Below are 21,474 nucleotides of genomic sequence, written 5' to 3' on the forward strand. Positions count from 1 at the left end.
TATGCCAGATACACAGATCAAAGGGGAAAAACCCATGTGATCATCTCAACTGATGCAGAAAAAACACTGGACAAAATACAATATGCTTTCATGATAAACAACATTCAACAAACTAGGGAGAGAAGAAATCTACCTCAATAAAGACAACTGCTAGACTGAATGCTTGTGCTCCCTCAAAACCCATTTAGAGAAGCCCTAATCTCCAATGTGATGGTATTTAAAGGTGAAGACGTTGGGAGGTTGTGAGGTCATGAGGGTGAAACCCTCATGAATGGGATTAGCGCCCTTATAAATAGGAGACATGAGAGAGAAGATCTCTCTCTGGGCCATGTGAGGATACACACAAGGTATATGACAAGAAGTGTCAGATGTAAATCTGCTGGTCCCTTCATCTTGGACTTCCAGGTCTCCAGAACAGTGAGAAATAAACGTTGTTTAAGTCGCCCCCAGTTTATGGTATTTGTTACAGCAGCTGGGATAAGATAGCCGTATATGAGAGACCATAGATAATATCACCCATAATGTTCAGACACTGAAAGCTCTTCCTTTCACATCAGGAACAAAACAAAAATGCCCATGTTTGCCACCTCTAGCAAACAGAGTACTAAATTAAAAAAGGAAAAGAAAACACCCCAAAGTTATGAAACATTGTGCTCTATGTGTGTAATAAGAATTGTAATGCATTCTGCTGTCATATATAAATTTAAAAAAATATAGTACTAGAAGTTCTAGCCAGAATAATTAGGCAAGAAAAAGAAATAAAAGTAATTTAAATTATAAAGGAAAAGGTAAAGTTGTCTCTGTTTGCAGATGACACAATGCTATATGTAACAAACCCTAATGATTCACCCCCCAAATCTGTTAGAGCTAATAAATTAATTTAGCAATGTAAAGACAGATTTTTTTTAAAAAAATCAGGTGTCTTTCTACATACTACCAATAAATTATCCAAAAGGAAGTGATTTCACTTACAATAGTATCAAAAAAGAATAAAATGGGGCTGGGATATAGCTCAGTGGTAGTTGTTCAGCATGCAGAAGGCCCTGGGTTTGACCCCCAGCACAGCAAAACAAAACAAACAAAAATTTAGGAGCATACTCAACTGAGGAGGTCAAAGACTTGTATCATGAAAAGGATGACAATGAAAGAAATTAAAGATGACATCAATACATGAAAAGACAGCCCATGCTCATAGATTGAAAGATATAATAGTGTTACAATGTCAGTGCTCCTCAACTGGATCTACAGATTCAACACAACCTCTGTTATACCCCAACGGTATTTTCTTCATATATAGAAAAACTTATTCTAAAATTATTGGAACTCCAAGGGGTCATAAATAACCAAAGCATTTGACAAAGAAGAATAAAGTTGGAAGACTCATATCCCTTGATTTCAAAAGTTACTACAAAGCTACAGTAATCAAAACAGTGTGGTATAGGCATAAAGACAGACACAGGGACCAATGGAATAGATTAGAAAACCCAGAAATGAACCCTTGTATATATGGTCCAATGATTTTTGACAAGGGTGCCAAAATCAATTCAATGGGGGGAAGGACATTCTTTTCAACATGCGGTGCTGGGAATATGAGTGTACAAATATGTTAGACAGCCACATTCGAAAAGAATGGAATTGGATCCTTACTTTACACCACATATAAAATCTAACTAAAAAATGAACTGATGATCTAAACATAAGAGCCCCAAACACGAAACTCTTTGAACACAGGGGAAAGTTTTGTGATACCCAAACATACAACAACAACAATGAAAGTAGTTACGCTGGACTTCATCAAAATTAAAAAAACAACAAAGGACCTTTTATACAACAAAGGACCCTCTCAACAGAATGAAAAGCCAACCCATGGAAGAAATGTTTGCACATTGCAAATTATATATCTTATAAGAGACTAAGATCCAGGATATATAAAGAGCTCTTAGGACTTAACAAAAATATCAAACAATCCAGTTTAAAAAAAGGACAAATATCTCGAATAAACATTTCTTCAAAGATATACAAATGGCCAACAAGCACATGAAAAGATGCTTAACATCACCAGGCATTAATGAAATGGAAATCAAAACTGTAATGAGATCCTAATTCCCACCTATCAGGAGGCTATTAAACCAACCAAGCCTGGGGGTATGCACTAGCAGTTCCTGCTACTTGGGAGGCTGAGGTAGGAGGATGGCGTCAGGTCAGGAGTTCCAGGCTACAGTGGATTGTGGCTGCTGGGGGTCTATACTAAGTATTCGCAGTGGGACTGTGACTATGTATAGCTGCTGCACTCCAGCCTGGGCAATAGTGAAACCCAGTCTCTCAATAAAAAGCAAAACAAAGGGGCTGGGGTTGTGGCTCAGTGGTAGAGCGCTTGCCTAACCTGTGTGAGGCCCTGGGTTCAATTCTCAGCACCACATACAAATAAATAAATTAAAGGTCCACCAATGACTAAAAAAAAAGAAAGAAATTAAAACAAAACAAATGATCCAGGAAATAAGAAATGCGGGCAAGGATGCAGAGAAAATAGAACCCCCGTACGTTGCTGGTGGGACAACAGTAGGGTGGGTTTCTCAAAAAATGAAACATAGAATCACTATATCATTCTGTATTTCCCCTTTTAGGTCCATGCCCCAAAGAACTGAAAACAGGAACTTGACTATTCAAGATGTTTGTACACTTATGTTCACAGCAGCAATCATTCACAGCAACAAAATGTGGAAGCAACTCAAGTGTCCTCTGATGAACAGATTAGCAGGATGTGGTCTATGGACACAATGGAACCTAACCAGCCTTAAAATGGAAGGAAATTCTGACATGTGACAACCTGGGTAAACCCTGAAGACAATATGCAAAGCCAGTCACAAAAATACAGACATCACGAGGTACCCGGCCGAGTTCAATTCCTAGAGATAGAAAGTGGAATGGTGGTTGCCAGGGGCTGACAAAAGGGGACTGGGGTGTCCTGGTTGAATGGGTAATCTCAGTTTGGGAAGATTTAAAAAAAAAAAAAAAAAAGGTTTGGGAGATGGATGGCATGAAGGCTGACAAGGGACATAATACCACCGAACTGTACCACAAAATGGTTCACTTCATAAATTTCACGTTCTGTGTATTTTACAAGTGAAAAACCAAAAGTTTCCCCACCATGGAACGCCTGTCGCAGGCTTCTCAGGAAAGATGGTGGGTGCTGCCATCCTGGGGACCCTCAGTGACTGAGGACACATGATGTCCGCTTGGTCTAAACCTGCCACTCACCGTCTCCTAGACTCTCCTGGAATGATAGGACCAAAGGGAAGACTGAAGGCACCAGAGCTGGCTTGGATGGGGCAGAAGTGCACCTGGGCATGGTCCAGGACGCAGGCGTGACCTGGAGGAGAACCTGTCTCTGTACTCTGTCAAACAGCAGGGGCTTGGTGAGCACACCTCCTCCTGAGGGGCAGAGAGCACATCCCTTGCAGGGACGGGGACAAACTGGAGGCTAGGAAGGCCTCTTCCCTCCCTAAGACCCACACTGTAGCTGCTGTCATCCAATGTGTGGCTTCCACAGTCAGCCTGCCCCCTATCCCTGTACCCCTCACTCCTCAACCGAGTAGCTCCAGTGGCTCCAGTCCTCCAGCCTCTGCTAGGTCCATCCCCAGAGAGAAGGGGAGGGGCAGATGCCCTCTCTGCCATGACTCTCTGTCCATCCAGCCTCCCATTTGTAATTGATCTCTTCAACCAGGCTTAGAAAACACCAGAACCTGAGCAGTAGCACACGCCTGTAATCCCAGTGGCTCAGGAGGCTGAGGCAGGAGGATCATGAGTTCAAAGCCAGCCTCAGCAACTTAGTGAGGTGCTAAGTAACTCAGCAAGACCCTGTCTCTAAATAAACTAATTTTAAAAAAGGGGGGCCGGGGATATGGCTCAGTGGTTGAGCACCCCTGTGTTCAATCCCTGGTATCAAAAAACTAAACAAAAACCAAAATAAAACCAGCAAAAACAACTGGGACCTGGCATCCTGCTAACACTGCCAACCACACCCTCAGCACCCATACTCCTGGGCCCCTGTGGTGCAAGCAGGGTCCACTTCTCCTGGAAGGGCAGAAGGGAGTCCTAAGAGCACACCACTGGAGTCTGGCTTTCTGGTGCTTTCACAGCCTCCTGTAGTCACCCTCATGGGCAGGAGATCCCACCCCACACACGGAGGCTCCAAGCTGTCCCCCCCACCCCCTTTTCTGCAAATCACCTGTGAAAACACTTTTCCTCTAATATCCTGGCTGCATTTTGAGAGCTGGGGATTTAGGAGCAGCCCAGCCACCGAGTGGAAAATTGCTCAGCTTTTAGTGGGAACTAGTGGGAAGGAATTTCAAATGGGAGGAAATGTCTCAAAGTGCCAACCACTTGTAAGTTAAAAAGGAATTCTTGTTCCAGAATGTTTGAGTCACCGCTGGCTTTGAGGCCTGAGCTGCTGCTGGGAGCGTGCACACGTGTGCGTGTCGGGGGGTTAGTGCCTTGTGCTGCCTCTGGTCAGCCCTGGGACTCTCCCAACCTCTTGCCCTTGAGGACATGCCTGTACAGGTGTAAAGCCTGTTGCTGATACTGCCAAGCAGGGCCCAGCCCCCAACAGGATTCCCTGCACTGATGAAAACCGTGGCAGACAGTCTTCTTGGGGCTCCACTGGCCTGTTCTTCCACCAGCTCATGCAGGCAGCAGTGAGGCTGACGACCAGTCGGGGACACCTAGCTCACCAAGATCACAGATGGCACAAGGGGAGGGAAGGCAAAGGACTGGACTCTCCGTGGTGCCCTGGGTGCTCTCCCTACATAATAAAAGACATTTGTGGCTGAGCCATGAAGTCAGTCCTGCCCTTCAAGAACACCTACCAGCACCTGCAAATACAAGGTGTTGCTGCACATGGGAAAACTGAAGAGCAGAGTGCTGTCCAGTGGCTTCCAGCAAGGCCTGCATCTTTAGCTGGTGCTGCTGCCAGGGCCACAGCAAGGGGAGGCCAGCTGTTGAGCTGTGGGACCCCCAAGTTCACAGACCGGGAAGTCAAGAGTGCTGGCGGCAGCATGCTCGGGTCAGGCAAGGCTGGTCTATGCAGTCAAGGCCGTGTGTACGTGTGTGTGTGTGTGTGTGTGTGTGTGTGTGTGTGTGTGTGTATGGCTGTTCTCACTGGGCCTCCTACTGAGAACATCTGTGACCAGAGCACTCTGTCCCTCACTCCTCTGCAGCTCCGTCAGGTTTGGGCAGCAGCTCCTGAAGGATAGGTTTTAGTTCCTTCTGAAGGCCCAGGGAAGGCTCTGCACAAAAGCACTTGGTTGTCACTTAACTCAGCTTCCTGTGTTGCCTCCTTGACCTGTGGCTGGCTCTCTTCTGGTCAACCCCTGGGACGCCTCCCCACCTATTGCTTGGTTTAAGGCACTTCCCAGGGCTCTAGGAACTAAAGGGTGGGTGGCCAGGCTGTGCAGGGCTCCTGTGGGTCACCTTGTGGGAAGGCTGCTGCTCTGTGCTTGGTCTCTTCCTAGCTGTACAAATGGTAAGGGACATGGCCAGCCTCCTGGCCTTCTAGATCAGACAAGACGGCCAGCACTTGCTAGCACTTACTCTGCCATTTGCTGGGGACAGTTAAGGCAACCCAGGGATGAAGTTCTGGGGCACACCTGTGGGGGACCCTGCCCTGACCCCTTCAGAACCTTTCAGGTCTTGCTGATCTGCTCCATGTGCCGATTCCTGGCTTCATTTCACCCTTGCCACAGCTTGGGGTGCACAACCCTGTTTTGTAGACTAAGAAACCAGAGGAGGCAAGGCCCAGCCTGATGGTAGAGCAAGGGAGGAGTACCAGGCGGAAGCAGCAGCAGGGGACAATGTCTGCAGGGTACACTGCAGGGCGGGGGGTGGTGGTGGTGGTGTTCCTCCCCAGATCTTCAGCGCTAGCAGGGGGTGGGCTCTGCGGGGGGGCCTGGCCCTAGAACTGCTCTGCTTCTTTGCTGTCCAGGGCTAGCAGAAACCCTGAAGGTGATCCACTTATATACTGCTGGCCACCAAATCTCTCCTGCTGAGGCCAGGAAGCTCTTGCATACATGGCTGAGGACATCTGCTACCTGCTGAATATCCTATTACTTTGTAATACCCAGCTTGCCTGCTGGAGGGGGTCATTAAGTGGGTGCCTCAAAATACATGACCAAGGCTCTCTCTGAAGAACGCTGCTGCCACTCTGGCTGCCCCACCAAGCTGTTGCCCAACACTTGTTTCCATCTCAGGTCCCAACTCAAAGGATCTAGTAATGGCTAATTTTAGGCATCAACTTGATAGCAGGAAGGATACCCCCATAGCTGGTAAAGCATACTCTCTGGACATGTCTGAGGGTGGTTTCAGAAAGAGAGGAGCATTTCAATCAATGGACAAGTAAGGAAGGTCCACCCTCACCCAATGTGGGTTTGCACAGATCAAAAAGGCAGAATGTGGGTATGTTTGCTTTGTGGAGCTGGGACACCTTCCTCCTGTCCTTGGACATCAGAGTTCCAGGTTATCAGGCCTTTGGTCTTAGACTGAGTCATGCCACTGGCTTCCCTGGTCTCCAGCTTGCAGAAGATTACTGTAAAACATCTGTCACTATAATCATGTGAGCCAATTCCCATTCAACCATTCACCCACCTACTCAATCCATCCACATACCCGTGCACCTACGTACCGATTTACATCCTATGGGTTCTGTTTCTCTGGAGAATTTACAGCTGTCCCTTGGGGGATACCACTAGCCATGTCTACTTATCTAAAGCATGCTGACCCTTTGGAAGCTTGATTTCCGCAGGGCTTGGTGGTCCGTCCCCAGGAGACAGGGATGGTGCAAGTGCCAGGCCTGACAGCAGGAGGGCCATGAACCCCTTAGGACAGAGACCACTGCTATTCCAAGTACCCTTTTGAAGAGTACTGCATGGGGCTGAACTGTCTACCTTTGGCTAAAGGAGCAGGTGGAAGAAATAAGGGACTGTCATAGACGTCAATGTTCTGGGTCTCTGACAGGCTGCCTTGTTAATGGATGTCAGCACAGGACTCTCCAAAGACCTCTGGGCTAGCTGGGGTAAATCCCATCCTGCTGATGACTGGTTCAGTACCTTGGTGGAGTCCCTCAACTCTGAGTGGTTCTCCCACCTGAAAGTGGTACTTTCAGGTATTCACCAGAAGACTGACAGGGATGGCTTTGCCCTGGCTGACTCTCACACAGGGGTAGCTGCTCAGAGCTGATGTCCCTACACCATGTCATCTTCCCAGGAGATGGCTACTTGCTCCCTTTCCTAAGACCAAGTATCCTTGCACCCATGAAGGCCATCAGCTCTGTAGTAACCCACTGAACCAAGGTCTTCCTGATGCCCCAGAATAGCTTATGTGATGTGTCACATGAAGGGGTCACTGTCATGCAAGAGGCCAGCTGGGCTCGGCAGTAACTTTACTCCATACCCCCCCCCCCCCAATCCCATGGGCTGCACTGTGAGGGCAATGCTACATTATCACCATCCATGTCCCCTCGGGTTACTTCCTTCATGCTCAGTTCCTCCTCAAGCCACCTCTGGTCTGGCTGGCAGAGGACAAAATAGCACTATGTATGGTTTACGGGATTCACAGGTCTGCGGCCAACGTGTAAAAGGAAGTATAAAAGGTCAGGGAACAGTGACCAGTGACAGTAAGGTTCAGACTGGGTAGGGTGCAGAGAATGAGGGTGGGCAATAGCGATTGGAGTGGTCTGCTCAGCTAGCCACAGTTTTGTGATGTACCAAGTAATGCCCATCTCCCTAGCTGTGGGGGTTCCCTAGTCCTTCCGGTGAATTACTTGCCAACTTGGATGGGGCTGTGGCAAAGGGCTGGGCCCGCAGACGGGGGCTGTGGTGGATGAGGGAGTCCTGACACTGGCCACACAATTTTTGCTTCTGGAGACTTCTGAGCATCTCATAGGCCAAAGCAAGGGACCCGCAAAGTAAGAGGGGGCCCTGTGCTGCAGAAGGAGCCAGAAGGAAGATGCCTCAGGTTGGTGGGGCCCCTCAGCTCTTTTACTCAGGGATTCTTCATCCTCTGCTGGCCTGAGTACATTCTATACCCCTGAGTCTGGCCTGAAGCCTGCCTGGGCCCCCTTTCAATCCAAGCGCTTGAGTAGTGGGGCTGGGGGCTGATGTGCTGCAGCCCTGGAGTAGCCCATCAGTCCCCATTCCTGCCTTTTACCCACTTGGCTGAAACCTGACCACTCTTTATGAAAACTATGTTTTCCCCTGGGCACGCTGCCAGTCCAGCTTCCAGGAAAGCAAAGGAATAAATCTCCTCTTACAGGACTCTGCTTCCCGAAGGGCGCGCAGGAGGCCCTGAACTTTCTCAGGGTTCAGGAGGTGGGCCGACAAACAGCTCTGCCGGGACTTGCATGAACAAAGCCAACCGCCTGGACCTGCCGGCCTGCCAGAGGGAGCAGGCGCTGGAGAGGAAGTGCTGAAGGAGCCCCTCTGAGCCCGACCCTGGAGGGACTGGAGCAGGCAAGGAGGATTCCAGCCTGGCCAGCTGAGGTCTTTGTTCTCCAGGAAGGGCTGGAACCTGTAGGCTTCGTGCCTGAGCAGGGCCTCTCCTTCCAGGTGACATCAGATACCTCCAAATTCCCCCGAGAGACCATCTGCTCTGCCTTCCCCCACCCTGCCTTTGGATCTCTCCAGGGAGCCGCCATGTTAGACCTGATGACTTGGCTGTTTGGGGCCAGGCAGCCAAATTCATTCAGCTGGACTCTGAGAAGTAGGGGCTGGTGGTCACTCAGGGAGCTCTCCTCAGGACCTGGCAAGCCCACCCATGAAGCAGCACCGTTTGGTGGCCATGAGTCCACACTCTGACAGACTTCTGGCTCTGTTGGCACGGAGAACTGCCTGGCTCCTTGCCATGGGAAGGGCTGAGGGGGAACTGTGGAGCCACAGGCCTGTGTGTGAATCTGGCTCTGCCACGTGGCATGTTAGATGACAAGTTATGTAGGTCCTCTGCCCCTGGGTTTATTCAGCTGTAAGATGGGGCCCTTGATAGTGAGGCTTGGCACCAAGTGAGGGTGGCACTCATCTATAGCCACACTCTGCTCCTAGGACTGTGACCTAGGGCAGGGATGCCCACGTGCCTCCGTTCCCCGGCTGTGCTACCTTGGGCAGCTTTACCCCACATGATGGCATCAGGACTCCAGAGAAGTCATGGTGCCACACTCACACCCCCAGGCTCACTGCTAGGAAAGGGCATCCCATCCTGCCTTTTGCCATGGTGATGCAAACACAAAACCTCAGTGCTGGCAGGTCCCCATTTCCCAAAGATGCCAAAGCTCCAGAGAGGTAAATATTTACATGTGAGTTTTGGCACTCATTACTCAGAGGGGAAACGCTCTCCCTGCTTCCCATGGGCTGCTAGTGGGTGCCCGTGTTTGTTCTTAGGGTCTTGCAAGCCCTGCAGCAGCAGCAAGAGCTTTCTTATTTTGGACAGGGACTTGGGGGCTACTCACCCCCAGCCAGCAGGGGGTCCAAGTTGGGTGGAAGTAGGTTCCCAGGTGACATGGTGATGGGTTCCTCTCCTGGATGCTACTTATGCAGTGCTGGCACTGTCACTGGGGGAGACTGAGGCCCAGGGTGAGTGTCCAGCATCAAGGTCAGGTTGAGTGGGTAACAAGGGCAGGCCTTACCTGGGCAAGGCCCACTCGGATCTCCATGTAGAAGGGGGAGGGTCCTGTGAACTCCAGAGCAGTGGGTTCCCGGCTCTGTGCTTAGCTGTTTTCTTCCAACTCAATCTCACAGGAACCCTTATAAGGGGGCCAATACCAGAAGGCCCTGATGGCTTCACTGGTCCTCCTGGGCTCAGCCTGTACAGCTGCTGCCTTGGATACTATTGAGCATCTCCAGGGAAGGCCCCAGGGGTGTCCCCACTGCAGTGAGGACAGCAGTCAGCTGGCCATCTGTCCACCCATTCAGCCTTGAGGCCTCTGACTGAGATCCCATGACCAGCAAGGTCCCAGAGGGGTTCAGAGGTCATCAGGCATACCCCTGCCCACATGTACACATGACACTGGACAAAGGACAGGGTGTGCCTGGTCCAGCTCGACCCCTACCTGGTGCAGGTGCCATAAATCACAGGTCCACAGAGTGAACGGGCTCGTGGGAGGAGATGCCTGCTGGGCTTATCACCCACAGAGTCTGACACCAAGATACACAGAGAACACTGTCCCAGATCAATAGGGAACTCCAGGGAAAACCCAGACCAAAGACACAGATAACTGATGGTGAACACCTCCGTGGCCAATAAACACCCCACGAAGATCTCACTAGTATAGCGCAAATGTGCACTGAGACCACAGTGGTCTCTGTTTACAGCTCCTGGATTGCAAAAATGCCCACGTCCGTCAGCCAAGCAGGGGGGAACCTGACACAGCACAGGTGTCAGGTGGAGGAACCACTCTGGGCTGAGGACAGAATACCCTCTGACCCACTGCTAGGGACACACAAGAACCAGGTGCAGGCACAATCACTATCACCAGGATTGTGACAGTCAAAGCCAAACATGCTCCCGGCTCTTTTCAGAACAAAGCAGAGGGAAAGGGAGCTATGTCTAGACAGCGATGACAATAAATCCGGCAGTGGATGGATTAAATATGCATGTCATGGACCAACACAGATACATCTCAGAAACGGGCTAAGAGAAGACAGCAGGTGGTAGAAGGTTAAATACAGTTTGATACGGGGTTCTAGAAAGTCTGAAACCTCAAAACAGCACTACGTATGGTTTAAGGGATTCACAGGTCTGCAGCCAACGTGTAAAAGGAAGTATAAAAGGTACTCGAAAGAGAAGATGCTGGATAGTGGCAACAGGGTGGGGTGTCTGGAGACTTCTCCTTCACCTGCAGTGGGACAGAGATATACGCAACCCACAGCCTGAGGTCCCAGCTGCACCACCCGCAGACATCCTGTGGAAGTGATCCAGGCCTGGGCTCAGCCCACAGCTGGAAGGCACCAGGGAGGGGAAGAACTGCCACTTCCTGAGGAACAAGACTCTCACATGGTGTTTGCATCCCTTTAGCTTCTAGACCTTTAGCTCCTCTACATCTGGCTACTGGCCAGAGAGGGCAGGGGCTCTCTGGAGATTGAGGGAGCAAACACTGCAAAGCCCTTTTGCTAAGTAGGCATTGATAGGAGGCCTGGGTGGTTCCCAATGCCACAGCCCAGGGTGAGAGGACGACCCCATGGCTGAAGCAGGGAACATCCCAGGTTGTCACCTTGAAAGACCTGTGTTGACACGTGGAGGATGTCCCAGATAAAGGGACCCTACCTGCATAGATTTTAGTTGCTTTAAGGGAAGCTCTGGGCTGGCCCTCAAGCACACCGATTCATGGATAAGAACAGAAGCTAAACTCCTGGCTTTGGCTTGGAGGCCCCTTTCCTGTCCCCCCAAAGAGATAAGACTCATCGCAGTCTTTTACAAAAAGGAGCCCACAGTGGGACTGCATGCACAAATCCAAACACCTTCTCCCATGGCAGAAAAGTTGCAGAGCTAGAGAGGCACCAAGCTGGGGCGTCCTTCCCCTTGCTCTGTTGCTGCCCGAGGAAGTCCTGGTGGTCCCCGGCTCCAGGTGGCCCATCTCCCCAGCTGGCTTCCCTGCTTCCAGGCACTCATACCACCTTCTGTCCTTACTTGTCGTGCAGAATGGAGCAGAACTTACGGAGCAGACTCTTTGCTGGGCTCTGCCCCCACCACTCCACAAGGCAGGGAACATACACATGGCTCAGAGGGTTCCAGGTGGGGAATGGCGTCCAAGCTGGAAGCCGGTGTTTCAAGATGCACCTCACACGTGGTGCCAAGCACTTTCTGCAGAATGGCTTCAGCTAACCAGAGGAGAGGTCCTCCCAGGGACCCCAAAGGACAGGACCTGGGCCTGTTACCCTGACCTGGAGGCCCTGCCACGAGGAGAGAACTAACAAGGGGCCAGCTCCTGCCCATGACCAGAGGGGGTGAGTGACCCTGGCCACTGACCTCTGTGGGCTCCACAATTCTGTAAACAATTAACTCCTCCTGTGTTTTAATCTCTCTAGTCACTATCTTGCCAGACAATTACTGATTTGTTCTGATGTCCCCCCTGGTGGGCCTTTTAGTGTTCCCTGTGTAAACAAACAGAGGCAGCTGCAGCCCTCAAAGGACAGACGGGGAGAGCAGGCTCTCACTGAAGCTCCCTCCCGTGCAGTGCACCAGCCCGGAGCCTTGCCACCTCACCAGGGCACTGTGGGCAGCTGCTGACAGCCTGCTTTCCAGAGGAGGAACTGGGCCTCCAACTGCACTGGGAAATTCTAAGAGGTTCTGTGTGTCAAGGCTCCCATAAGACATGAGACTGAAGGTACCACAGCGTCACAGGAAATCACAGATAAGTGGTCACTGGTGTCTCTATAGAAACAAATGAGAGAAAAACATCTCTATCTTAGAGATGGGGAAATTTGAGGTCCAATATTTTTCCCCCGGAGCCATGAGCCACCCTGGGTGCAGCGACAAGGGAGGAAGGCTGGCTCAGGGGGTTCCTCTCTTTCCAGAAGGACCCTATCCCAATATGCCCCACGGGCCTAAGCAAGCAGGTACGTCTCTATGTTTCCTCCCCTGGAGTCTGAGAGTCCTGTCTACAGAGAGGACCCAAGAGCTCCTGTGCAGCCTGTGGTGGAACTTGGGATATGTCACTGCAGCAGGCAGCCTGCCCAGGCGAGGGTACAGGGCTGAGTGAATGACATGAATGGACTGACAGCTGGGTCTCCCCAATGGTCCAGCTGCCCTGGAGAGAACTTTGGGCCTTTGTAGGAGCAGGTCATGCTGCAGGAAAGGCCATCCACACCCCCATGGGCTGTGTGTCCTCAGCAAAGCTCCCAGCACCCACAGAGCTGGCTGGGAGCCTGGCCTGGGAGGAGCTCCCTTGGGCACAGCCAGCGGGAGTGGGTTAAAGAGCAGCTCAGGATGGGCTCCTCCAGGTCCCAGCCTCTCCTCAGCACTGGGGTAGGATGTACGTTGCCTCTGTGTCCAGACACTCTCTGTCCTCTGCCTGCCTCTGATGTTCTCTAACAATGTCCACCTGGAGTCTCTCCTGTGTACATGGGCATGCCATGTTTTCCCAAAATGAGAGCCCCTACATGCAGGGGACTTGGGACAATACCACACCTGGAAGGGGGCATTTTACCAAGGGGTGAATAGGACCACAAGTCACCTGGCCAGGAACTAACAGTCCTGCATTCCAGGGTAGAGGGACACCAACACCTGGGCCTCTGTTGTCCTTCCCAGGGCTCTCTCTTGCTCCCATTCATCCCCACCACCAGCTGTGGATCTCAGATGACATATATGAACCCTAACTGGTTCCAGAGTCCTGCTTCCTGTCTACACTCTCATTTGTCCTGCAAAACCCCAGGGGAAGGTCTTTTCCATACCCCTCAGACCACCCCTCCTGGTACCACCACACCCACTCAGGTCTGTCACTGTGGCTAGGGCAGCATCTCAACCCCAGAGCACAGGCCTTCTGTGAACCTAACATGTTCTTTCCAAAACAAAAAACACACACAGTAAAATCTTACCAGGTGGGGAAAGAGCTAACTGTTCTTGGAAACGCAAGAACAAGAGTCTTTAGAAATGAAAAACAAATACATCCAAAACATTTTACAAGCACATGTCACCCCCAAGAGGGCCAGAGGTACGGGTCTCCATGTCATTTCTGTTTCTGGTTGGTTGGGGAGTTGGCTTGGCCTAGAGTACCTGCTCCCCAAAGTGTGCCTTCTGTCGATTTCCTTTTCAAATCCCTCAAACCCACGGCACACACGAGGTGAAGGGGGATCCCAGCTCCAGAAGCCCCCCTCCAGGATTTTGTGCTGCTAGATATCTGACCTGGAGACATCCTGCAGTCTTTCACACGGGGACTCAGCTCAGTCCCACAAGGTTTCAAGAGAAAGGGTGAGGACGCCCAGGGAGGGAGGCCTCCTACCGTCTACCACCCAGCAGGGCAGAGCCCAGACTCAGAAGCTGAGGGGCACAGGCCAGCGGGGCTCAGCCCCAGCTTTGCCAGGTTGCCAGCACTGCCTCTCACATGGCCCATCCTTCCAGTTCAGGAGGTGGACTCAGCCGTTCTTGACCCAAGGACCACCTGTGAACCACCTGACCACACAGGGGAGGTGTGGCAGATGCTGGCCAGGCTGTGCTGTAAGTTAAGTGCCCCCATGGACGGGCTCTGCTGACCGTCAGCAAACCTCTCTGGTGCTCCCTTTCCAGAGCCAGGGGAACGTGGCCCGGTTCTCATCCTGCAGCTACTTGAAGGCTGCCAGATGTTTTCCAGAAAACCTGATGACGCAGGTCTGCGTGTGAAATTGTGCGTGTCTGCCCAGGTCTCAGAAGGCAGGCCACCCGTTCTGAATCCTGTGGCTGCCATGCTCATCTGGGGATGGTCCTCCCCACCAGAGGGTGGGGCAGGGCACGGCAGAGGACTGGGCCAGGCCTATGGGCTTCAGGACAGATAGATGTCCAAATCCTGGCTCCTGGTCCTCCAGGCATACGGACTCAAACTTCTTCAAACTCAAACAAATTCTCAAACTTCTCTGGGCCATGACTTCCTTTTGTGGAAAACAGGCCAACCTTCACACACCTACTTGGTCTGTTTTCCACGGCTACAATGAGACACCTGAGACTGAGTACTGAGTAAGAAAAGAGGGTTCATCAGCTCACAGTTCTGGGAGGTTTGAAGGCATGGTGCCACCTTGGATCTAGTTAAAGCCTCGTGGTGCATGGTGTCAGGGTGGAGCTGTGAGAGAGATCATATGGTGAGACAGGAAGCTAGAGAGCAACTAGGGAACTAACCAGGGTCCCATGAGAACTACATCAATGCCTTCTGAGGGCAGTGACCCACCTCTTAAGGGTCCCACCATTTCAGCACCACCAAATTGGGACTAAGCTTTCAACATACAAACCCTTTGGTGGTGGTGGTGTGTGGGGGGGCATACGCAAGCAATATCCCAACTATATCAAGGGCCAAATGAGATAACCCACTCTTAAGTACCGCTGAGAACTCGGGGGACAAGAACAGTTCACCAGCCTCCTTATTTACCCCCATGGTCTCTTGCCTGGCTCCCTCCGATTCCAGGCTGCACCCCTCTCTAAGTAAGGGTGATATAAACATCTGTGAGCAGGTGGAGAGGCAGCTGGGGTGACTGAGGCACAGCTGCCCCCAGTCCCCTAAAGTGCTGGGCCACCCCAATGGTGCCTGGGTGGAGCAGGACTTTGGAATAAAAATAAGATAAGCACTTTTTGCCGATTTAAGAAAGCAAACTTTAAACAAACCCACCACAATAATACCAACAAGGGTGCTGCTAAGATGGGTACTCCAATGCCACAGGCAAGAACTGGATAAGGTGTGAAATTTCTATGTGTGAAAAGTAGGTTAACACTCACATTCAGAGCATTAAAACACTCAGACAATTCAACCCAGAAATCCCACTCCTAGGAATTCCCAAAGGAAATCAGAGCTATGTAAAATATCTGCACACAAGGATGTCCGTGGCAACATTCCTTACAGGAGCAAAAAAATTAGAAATCTGCACGTTCAACGTCTGAGAGCCAACTGCAGAGCACAGAGAAGGGGGAATCATCTGCAGTCACTAAAAGTAAGTTTTGAATCACATGGAGCAACACTCATGGTGTGTAATTTACACTATGGTTTCAATTAGAGAAGAAAACGTACTTGTGGGAAATAGTATGGTTTCTCTTTTCTCCCTTGTACTTTCTTTCCACTTGCTACCGCAACAATCATTGCAATAATAAAAAAGTGTGTGTGTGTGTGGGGGGGGGGGGCGCGTGAAAGAAAGACTCAAGTTCTTACTGATAATAATGCCAGCCCCTTCCTCCTCCCTCCCTACTGGCCTAGTGGGCTCCAGTTCCAATATGGCCTGGACCATCACTGCCAGCCTCGCTCCCAGAATGGGAGCCAAACAGCTCAGATCTTCCATGGAGAAGGACAACCAGTTGAACCCATAATGTCCCTGCTGTTCCACTGGCCTCAGAGCCCAGGGTGGGCACTGTGTCCATCAGCAAAGGGCTCTGTGACTCAGAAGGAGACATGTCCTCAGCCCAGAGTTGGCCCAGGCTGAACACTGGAAGTGCCTAGAAGCCCTGGCTGGGCTCATCCTCGGACACAAAGACAAGAGAAGTGATAGCGCAGATGACCTCCTAGCCAAGAACCAGCTAAGATAATGACAGTCTGCCTTCTTATGTGTCTGCTTACGAGGAAGGAGTTTTTTGTGGAAATCTAATTTGGAATAGCTTGTCCTCAGATTCCCTTCTTCTCTCAGCCAAAGGCCTCTCAAGGCCATGTAGGTCTGGCCCCAGGTCCTGGTCACTGGCTCACGGTCACAGGAAACAACTGTCCCCATTGCAGTGGATGCCGGTTTTCTCCCTTGATCTCAAAGAAAGTGACTGTGAAGGCCTTTTAGAGATTGTTGAGTGCTGTAGGACTGCTCTGACCTAAGCCCTACCTGTCCTGGCTCACTGAAGGTCCCTGGGATCTCAGCACAGCACTTAGGGACTCACAGGGAAAGGCAGGATGGAGCACAGATCCTGGAGGAAAATGTTCTGGTTGGTACCAACAAGAGGGCAGCACCTGTTCTGCACTGGGGCACACACAGCCAGTGCTCATGTGCTATGGATGTGCCAAGGTGGCAGATGGGAGTGCAGCTGAGGGCACTTAAGGCAACAGAGACCTAGGAACAGGAAGACAGGGAAGGCTTCCTGGAGGAAGGGGCATCTGAGCAGCAACTGAAGTCAGTGGAGTAACCTGGAGGACAGTGGGGGAGGTGGGTGCAATGAGGCACAGGGGGAGTTCAGGCTGGGCACCAGGTAGGTGTTGGAACCTGGGGTGACTTCAGGATGATGGAGGTGGGGCAGCACACAAAGATGAAGCTGTAGGCACTGACAGGACATGTCACTGATGAGGGACCACTGGTTCTACTGCTCCCATGAGGAAGCACAGTCCCTGAAGGAGGTATCACAGATACTAGGAGCCTGCTGCGTGTTCCCAAGGTGCCCTGCTGCAGAGAGGATGTGACCTGAGCCCAGCCAAGGTGGGCCAGAAGCCACTCTTGGTCCCCAGATACCCTCTGTGGTTCTTTCCAAACGAAGCCCAGATGATTTCAGGGACATTCCCGGGTTGACCCAGGCAAGATCATGACTGTATTTCCTCTAGTGACACCTTCAGGCAAATGGGAAGAGGAAGAAGGGGCATTCTGACTACAGGTGCACCATTTGGACCCTCCGAGGTGGCACCAGAATGTGGAGTGCCAACACACTGACCAGAGTGGCCTTGGCCCTGGTGTCTGTAGGCAGCCACATCTCTCCAAGCTGGTCAGTGAAATTCCCTTTTCCTTCTTGGCTGTTTTCACAAGTATCCTAGCTGATGGCAGCAGGCGAGAGCCCCCATAGTGAAGGGGACCACAAAGTGACCTGCCAACACTTTGCTCTCATACCTGTTCCTCTATCAAGGCAAGAAGCACTAACAACTGCTGGAAGTTCCAAACCATATTCCAGGAAGGAACTAAAAACCTGTCCATCTCCATTTGTCACCTGAACGTGTGCCCAGCTCAGAGAAAGCCTGGGTGGACGCCGCATCATGGGGTGGCTGGGAGCTGAGCAAAGCCCACTTCCCCATAACTCAGCCTACCTCTCTTAACCCCCCCGCCCCCGATACTGTGGATGGTGGCACCAGAAGTGGGGAGAAGAGGGGACTCAGGGCAAAGGTTCCTGAAATGTGCCTTTGTCCAAGCCCCACGAGAGTCCCGGAGGAGGCAGAGGAGAAAGAGAGATCCCAGACCTAAGAGGGCCTGTCAGGGCTGGGGAGCAGGCCCACACCCTCCTCAGTTCACCAGCTGGATGGTGACATCCACGCACACAGAGTGCGGGAAGGGCAGGGGAAGACAGCAAGACAGCAAGGGTGACATCCGAGTCCTCTGAAAACCCAGTGCTACTCAACACCAGTCATCCTGACATTGTGGACATTGGCCTACGTTCAGAGTGACCAGTCCCTGGGCAGGTGGAGGAAGTGCACCTTGGCCTCCACAGCACTGAGGCCCAGCTCCAGCCCTAGAGGTCCCTCAGAAGGTGACCTGGGGTACAGCTGAGATATAAATTTACAAAGCCAAGACTTCCTGTGCCTCCCCAGTCAGCTCATTACAAAAGCAATCTACTTAGCCCTGGGAACAAAAATGAAAAGAGAGGGAAGGGAGAGAAGTAACATGGAGACACTGTCACCTGTTTGGTGGCAAGGCAGAGGAGGGCCTCCTGAGGGCCCTGGCAGCCCTGCCCCCATTCAGCCTCTGTGCTGCTGAGCCAGCGACTCTCAGGCCCAGGGGTTGGTGGTCTAAGAATTAAGAGGCATCTATTTGACTTTGCACCCACACAGGCTTCCCAGGCAGGGGGTGCTGGGGCCTCTCTCATGTAGCACCGGGGGCCCATCTACCTCACTTGCTCCTTCCACTCCAGGGTGGGAGGGCAGCTGGAGCCTCTTCCTCTGGGGCCTCCAGCTCTGGGGAACAAACTCCGGAGAAAGGAGACCAGAAGCCTCCCAACCCTGGGGGCTCACAGGGTTGCAGAAAGAGCACCCTGGTTGCAATGTAGGTAAGCTCACTTCTAAAGCCCCAGCCTCTTGGCAACCCCAGGACCGGTCTGCGCACTCCCCTGGAGCTCTCCTAGAGATAGGATTCAGCCTCCCGCAGGCAGGAATGTGTCCACCTGGCTGGTGAGGTATGTCAGTGTTCAGCTCTGGAGCCTACAGCCCTGGTTGGTGGAAGGGTGGATGGCCACAGCTGCCAGGCCCAGCTCTGTCTATAGCACAGTGCGGCTGGACCACGCGGGTGGGGTGGGTCCTGCACCAGGAATGTGCATCTGTGCAGGGCAGATTGGGCAGAAACAATCTTTCAGGACAGGCAGTTCTGTAACCATTAAACTAAGATCCCAGAACACCACTTCTTAGCTGCTGAGGGAGGAATGTGGTACAACTAAAGGAAAGTGGGAATATTCCCTCAGTTTCAGGATCCCTATTATCTGAAAATCTGAGAAAATTCACAGGAAAAAAAAAAAAAAGGACTCAGGGAAAGCAGTGTCATGGACCAGCCAGCTCTAGGCTAGCCACATCCTTCCTGTAGGATCTCCCAAGCCCACCTGGAAGTCCGTACCTTTCTGACCCAGGAGTGCCTAGGAATATCCTGTCAGTCACAGACTGGCTCACTGCATTCCCCCCACCACCCCTAATCTGTTTGCAAATTCAGTCCTAAGGAAGAGAAACAGAAACAAAAGGTAGGCAAGAAGGCTTCACTTCTGGTCTTTCCCAGCTCTGACACCTGGGGAGAAGGTCCCGTAGGTGCATCCCTGCAGGGCCAGTGAACACCAACAGAACGGGAGGAAAACAATCCCAACTTTATGTGCCAGATGCCCAGCACTGCCAGGGGATCTGTTATAAAGTGTTTTCCAGGAAACCCCCAGCACCCTTGTCCACACACAGGTCAGCCCCGTGTCTCTCAATCCTACATATATAGGGGGAAGGGGAGCCCTGACAAAAGGTGTCTGCTTGAACAGGTACTACTGGAACAGCTCACCCGCTCTAACCTGGCTGTGGGTTCCCTGGAAAGGGAGCCCCCAATTGGCAGCTTTTGTTTCTCTTTCTGGGCTGGGGAGGGCAGGTAGCACAGCCTTCTCCCCGCCCCCAGGCCCAGGTCACTCAGGGCCTTTGTTCTACCTGCACACACCGGCAGGCAGAACCCACCCCTTCCCTGGCAGCTCCTCCCCACCCCGCTGAAAGCAGGCAGGCACTGTTGGGCTGGGGGCACCACAGGTTCAGGGAGAGGGACCTCACTTCTCACTCCACTTTTGGTATTAGAGGGACGCGGGGAGGTGAACTCTCCAGGTGAGCTGTATACACACCAGGGAACACGCTTCCCCTCCCAAAGACCCACCGAGCTGCTTGAGGCCAGCCTGGACCGTACCCCTGGCGGATCAGCTCTCCTGCCGGCCAGCGATGCACAGCAGGTGGGGCAGCCAGACCGCTGCAGCAGGCGCTGACCCAGAAGGAAGTCAGGGCACCACGCAGCCAGGCCGGTCGTGGAGCAAAGACAGGCACCGAGATGTTAAGAGGGAAGTCAGAGGGAAGGGGTGACAGCTGCCAGAGCTGACGAGCTGGGAGCCTTGCGCGCCTCGCCTGCAGGTTGGAAAGGGCCGAGGCGAACGGGGGCCCCAAGAGGGTAGAGTTGGCTTAGCTCTGCCTGGCGGAGCCAGGACCCAGGCTCCAGGGCGCCCCGCGCGCTGAATCCCCGCGGCCCTGGGTCCGGACAGCGCTTCCCGCAGCAGGCGCTCACCTGGGCGTGCGCAGCGCGGCGGGGTCGCGGCGGTCCAACACTCCGGGAACGCAGTTGGTGAGTTCGGTCCAGTCGGCGTGCAGCCCGCAGCTCCAGCCCGTGGAGAAGCGAGAGAAGAGCCAGGTCTCGCGGCGGTTGGGTCGGTAGCAGGTGCACTTCTTCTGGCCGGGTCGGCAGTCGCAGGGCACCTCGAGGCGCACATTCTGCACGAGGTGGCGGCCGAAGGTGGTGCCGCCTGTCTTCTGGATGTGCAGGAAGACTATCACGTCGTCGCCCTTCATGTCGAAGCGCAACGAGCGCTCCAGCTCGCGCACTGGGAAGTAGTACTTCTTCTCGTAGTGCGGGTCGGGCGTGGGGAAGAGGTCCAGGTCGTCGGGCGGCGCGCGGCCGCCGGGCGCGCCCAGGCTCAGCCCCGGGCCCGCGTACTGGTACAGGATGAGCATGAAGCACGCCGAGCCCGCCACCACCAGCACGAACTTGCTGGCGCGCTCAACCATGGTCCTGCCGCCGGCGCGCCGCCGCCGCATGTGTCACCATCGCCGGCGGCCCGGGCGCGGGGCGCGGGGCCTGGGAGGGCGGGGGGCGCCGGCGCAGCTGCCTCCGCCGCCGCCACCCGCGCTCCGGCCCGGCCCGGCTACTCGGCGCCCAGGCTGCCCGCAGCGGCGCGGGCCCCGGGCCTCCGCGGCGCCATGGGTGCTCCCTGCCCGGCTCCGGTTTCCCGGCCCGTCTCCGGCTTGGCTCCCGCTCGGCCACGACCCCCCCGCGCCCCGCGCCTCTCGCCCTCCGCACCAGCCCGCTCTGCTCCGCGCCGAGAACGCTCTGCGCCGCCCCGCGCGCCGCCGCGTCTCCGCAGTCTGCCGCCGCCCCGCCCCGGCCCGCCCCCGGCCCGCCCCCGCGGCGCCTCTTGTCGTCGCCGCCCGCGCGGATCCTCGGCTCCGCCTATGGAGCACTGGGGGCCACAGGCCAATGCTGGGCGCCGGGTTTGGTGTCTCCGGCGGTGAAGTCGCAGCCAGGAGGCGGGCAGCTGTAAACCGGGAACTGATTCCAGTCAGCAAGAAGCGTCGGGAGCGACTAGGGAGCGTGGAACCTAGGC

The 21,474-nt window shown here is 53.2% G+C and overlaps 1 protein-coding gene across 1 annotated transcript in view; it reads right to left on the reverse strand.

Moving 5' to 3' along the window:
- Positions 1-20,956, reverse strand: part of Hs6st1 (heparan sulfate 6-O-sulfotransferase 1) — a 47,079-nt gene extending 26,123 nt beyond the window's left edge. Inside the window, exon 1 of the mRNA XM_026388565.2 lies at positions 20,382-20,956. Coding sequence (XP_026244350.1) covers positions 20,382-20,908 — 527 coding nt within the window. The 5' untranslated portion in view covers positions 20,909-20,956. The remainder of the gene's footprint in view (positions 1-20,381) is intronic.
- Positions 20,957-21,474: the final 518 nt, after the last annotated feature.

Source organism: Urocitellus parryii, chromosome 1 (genome assembly GCF_045843805.1).
Source record: "Urocitellus parryii isolate mUroPar1 chromosome 1, mUroPar1.hap1, whole genome shotgun sequence".
Lineage (NCBI taxonomy): Eukaryota > Metazoa > Chordata > Mammalia > Rodentia > Sciuridae > Urocitellus > Urocitellus parryii.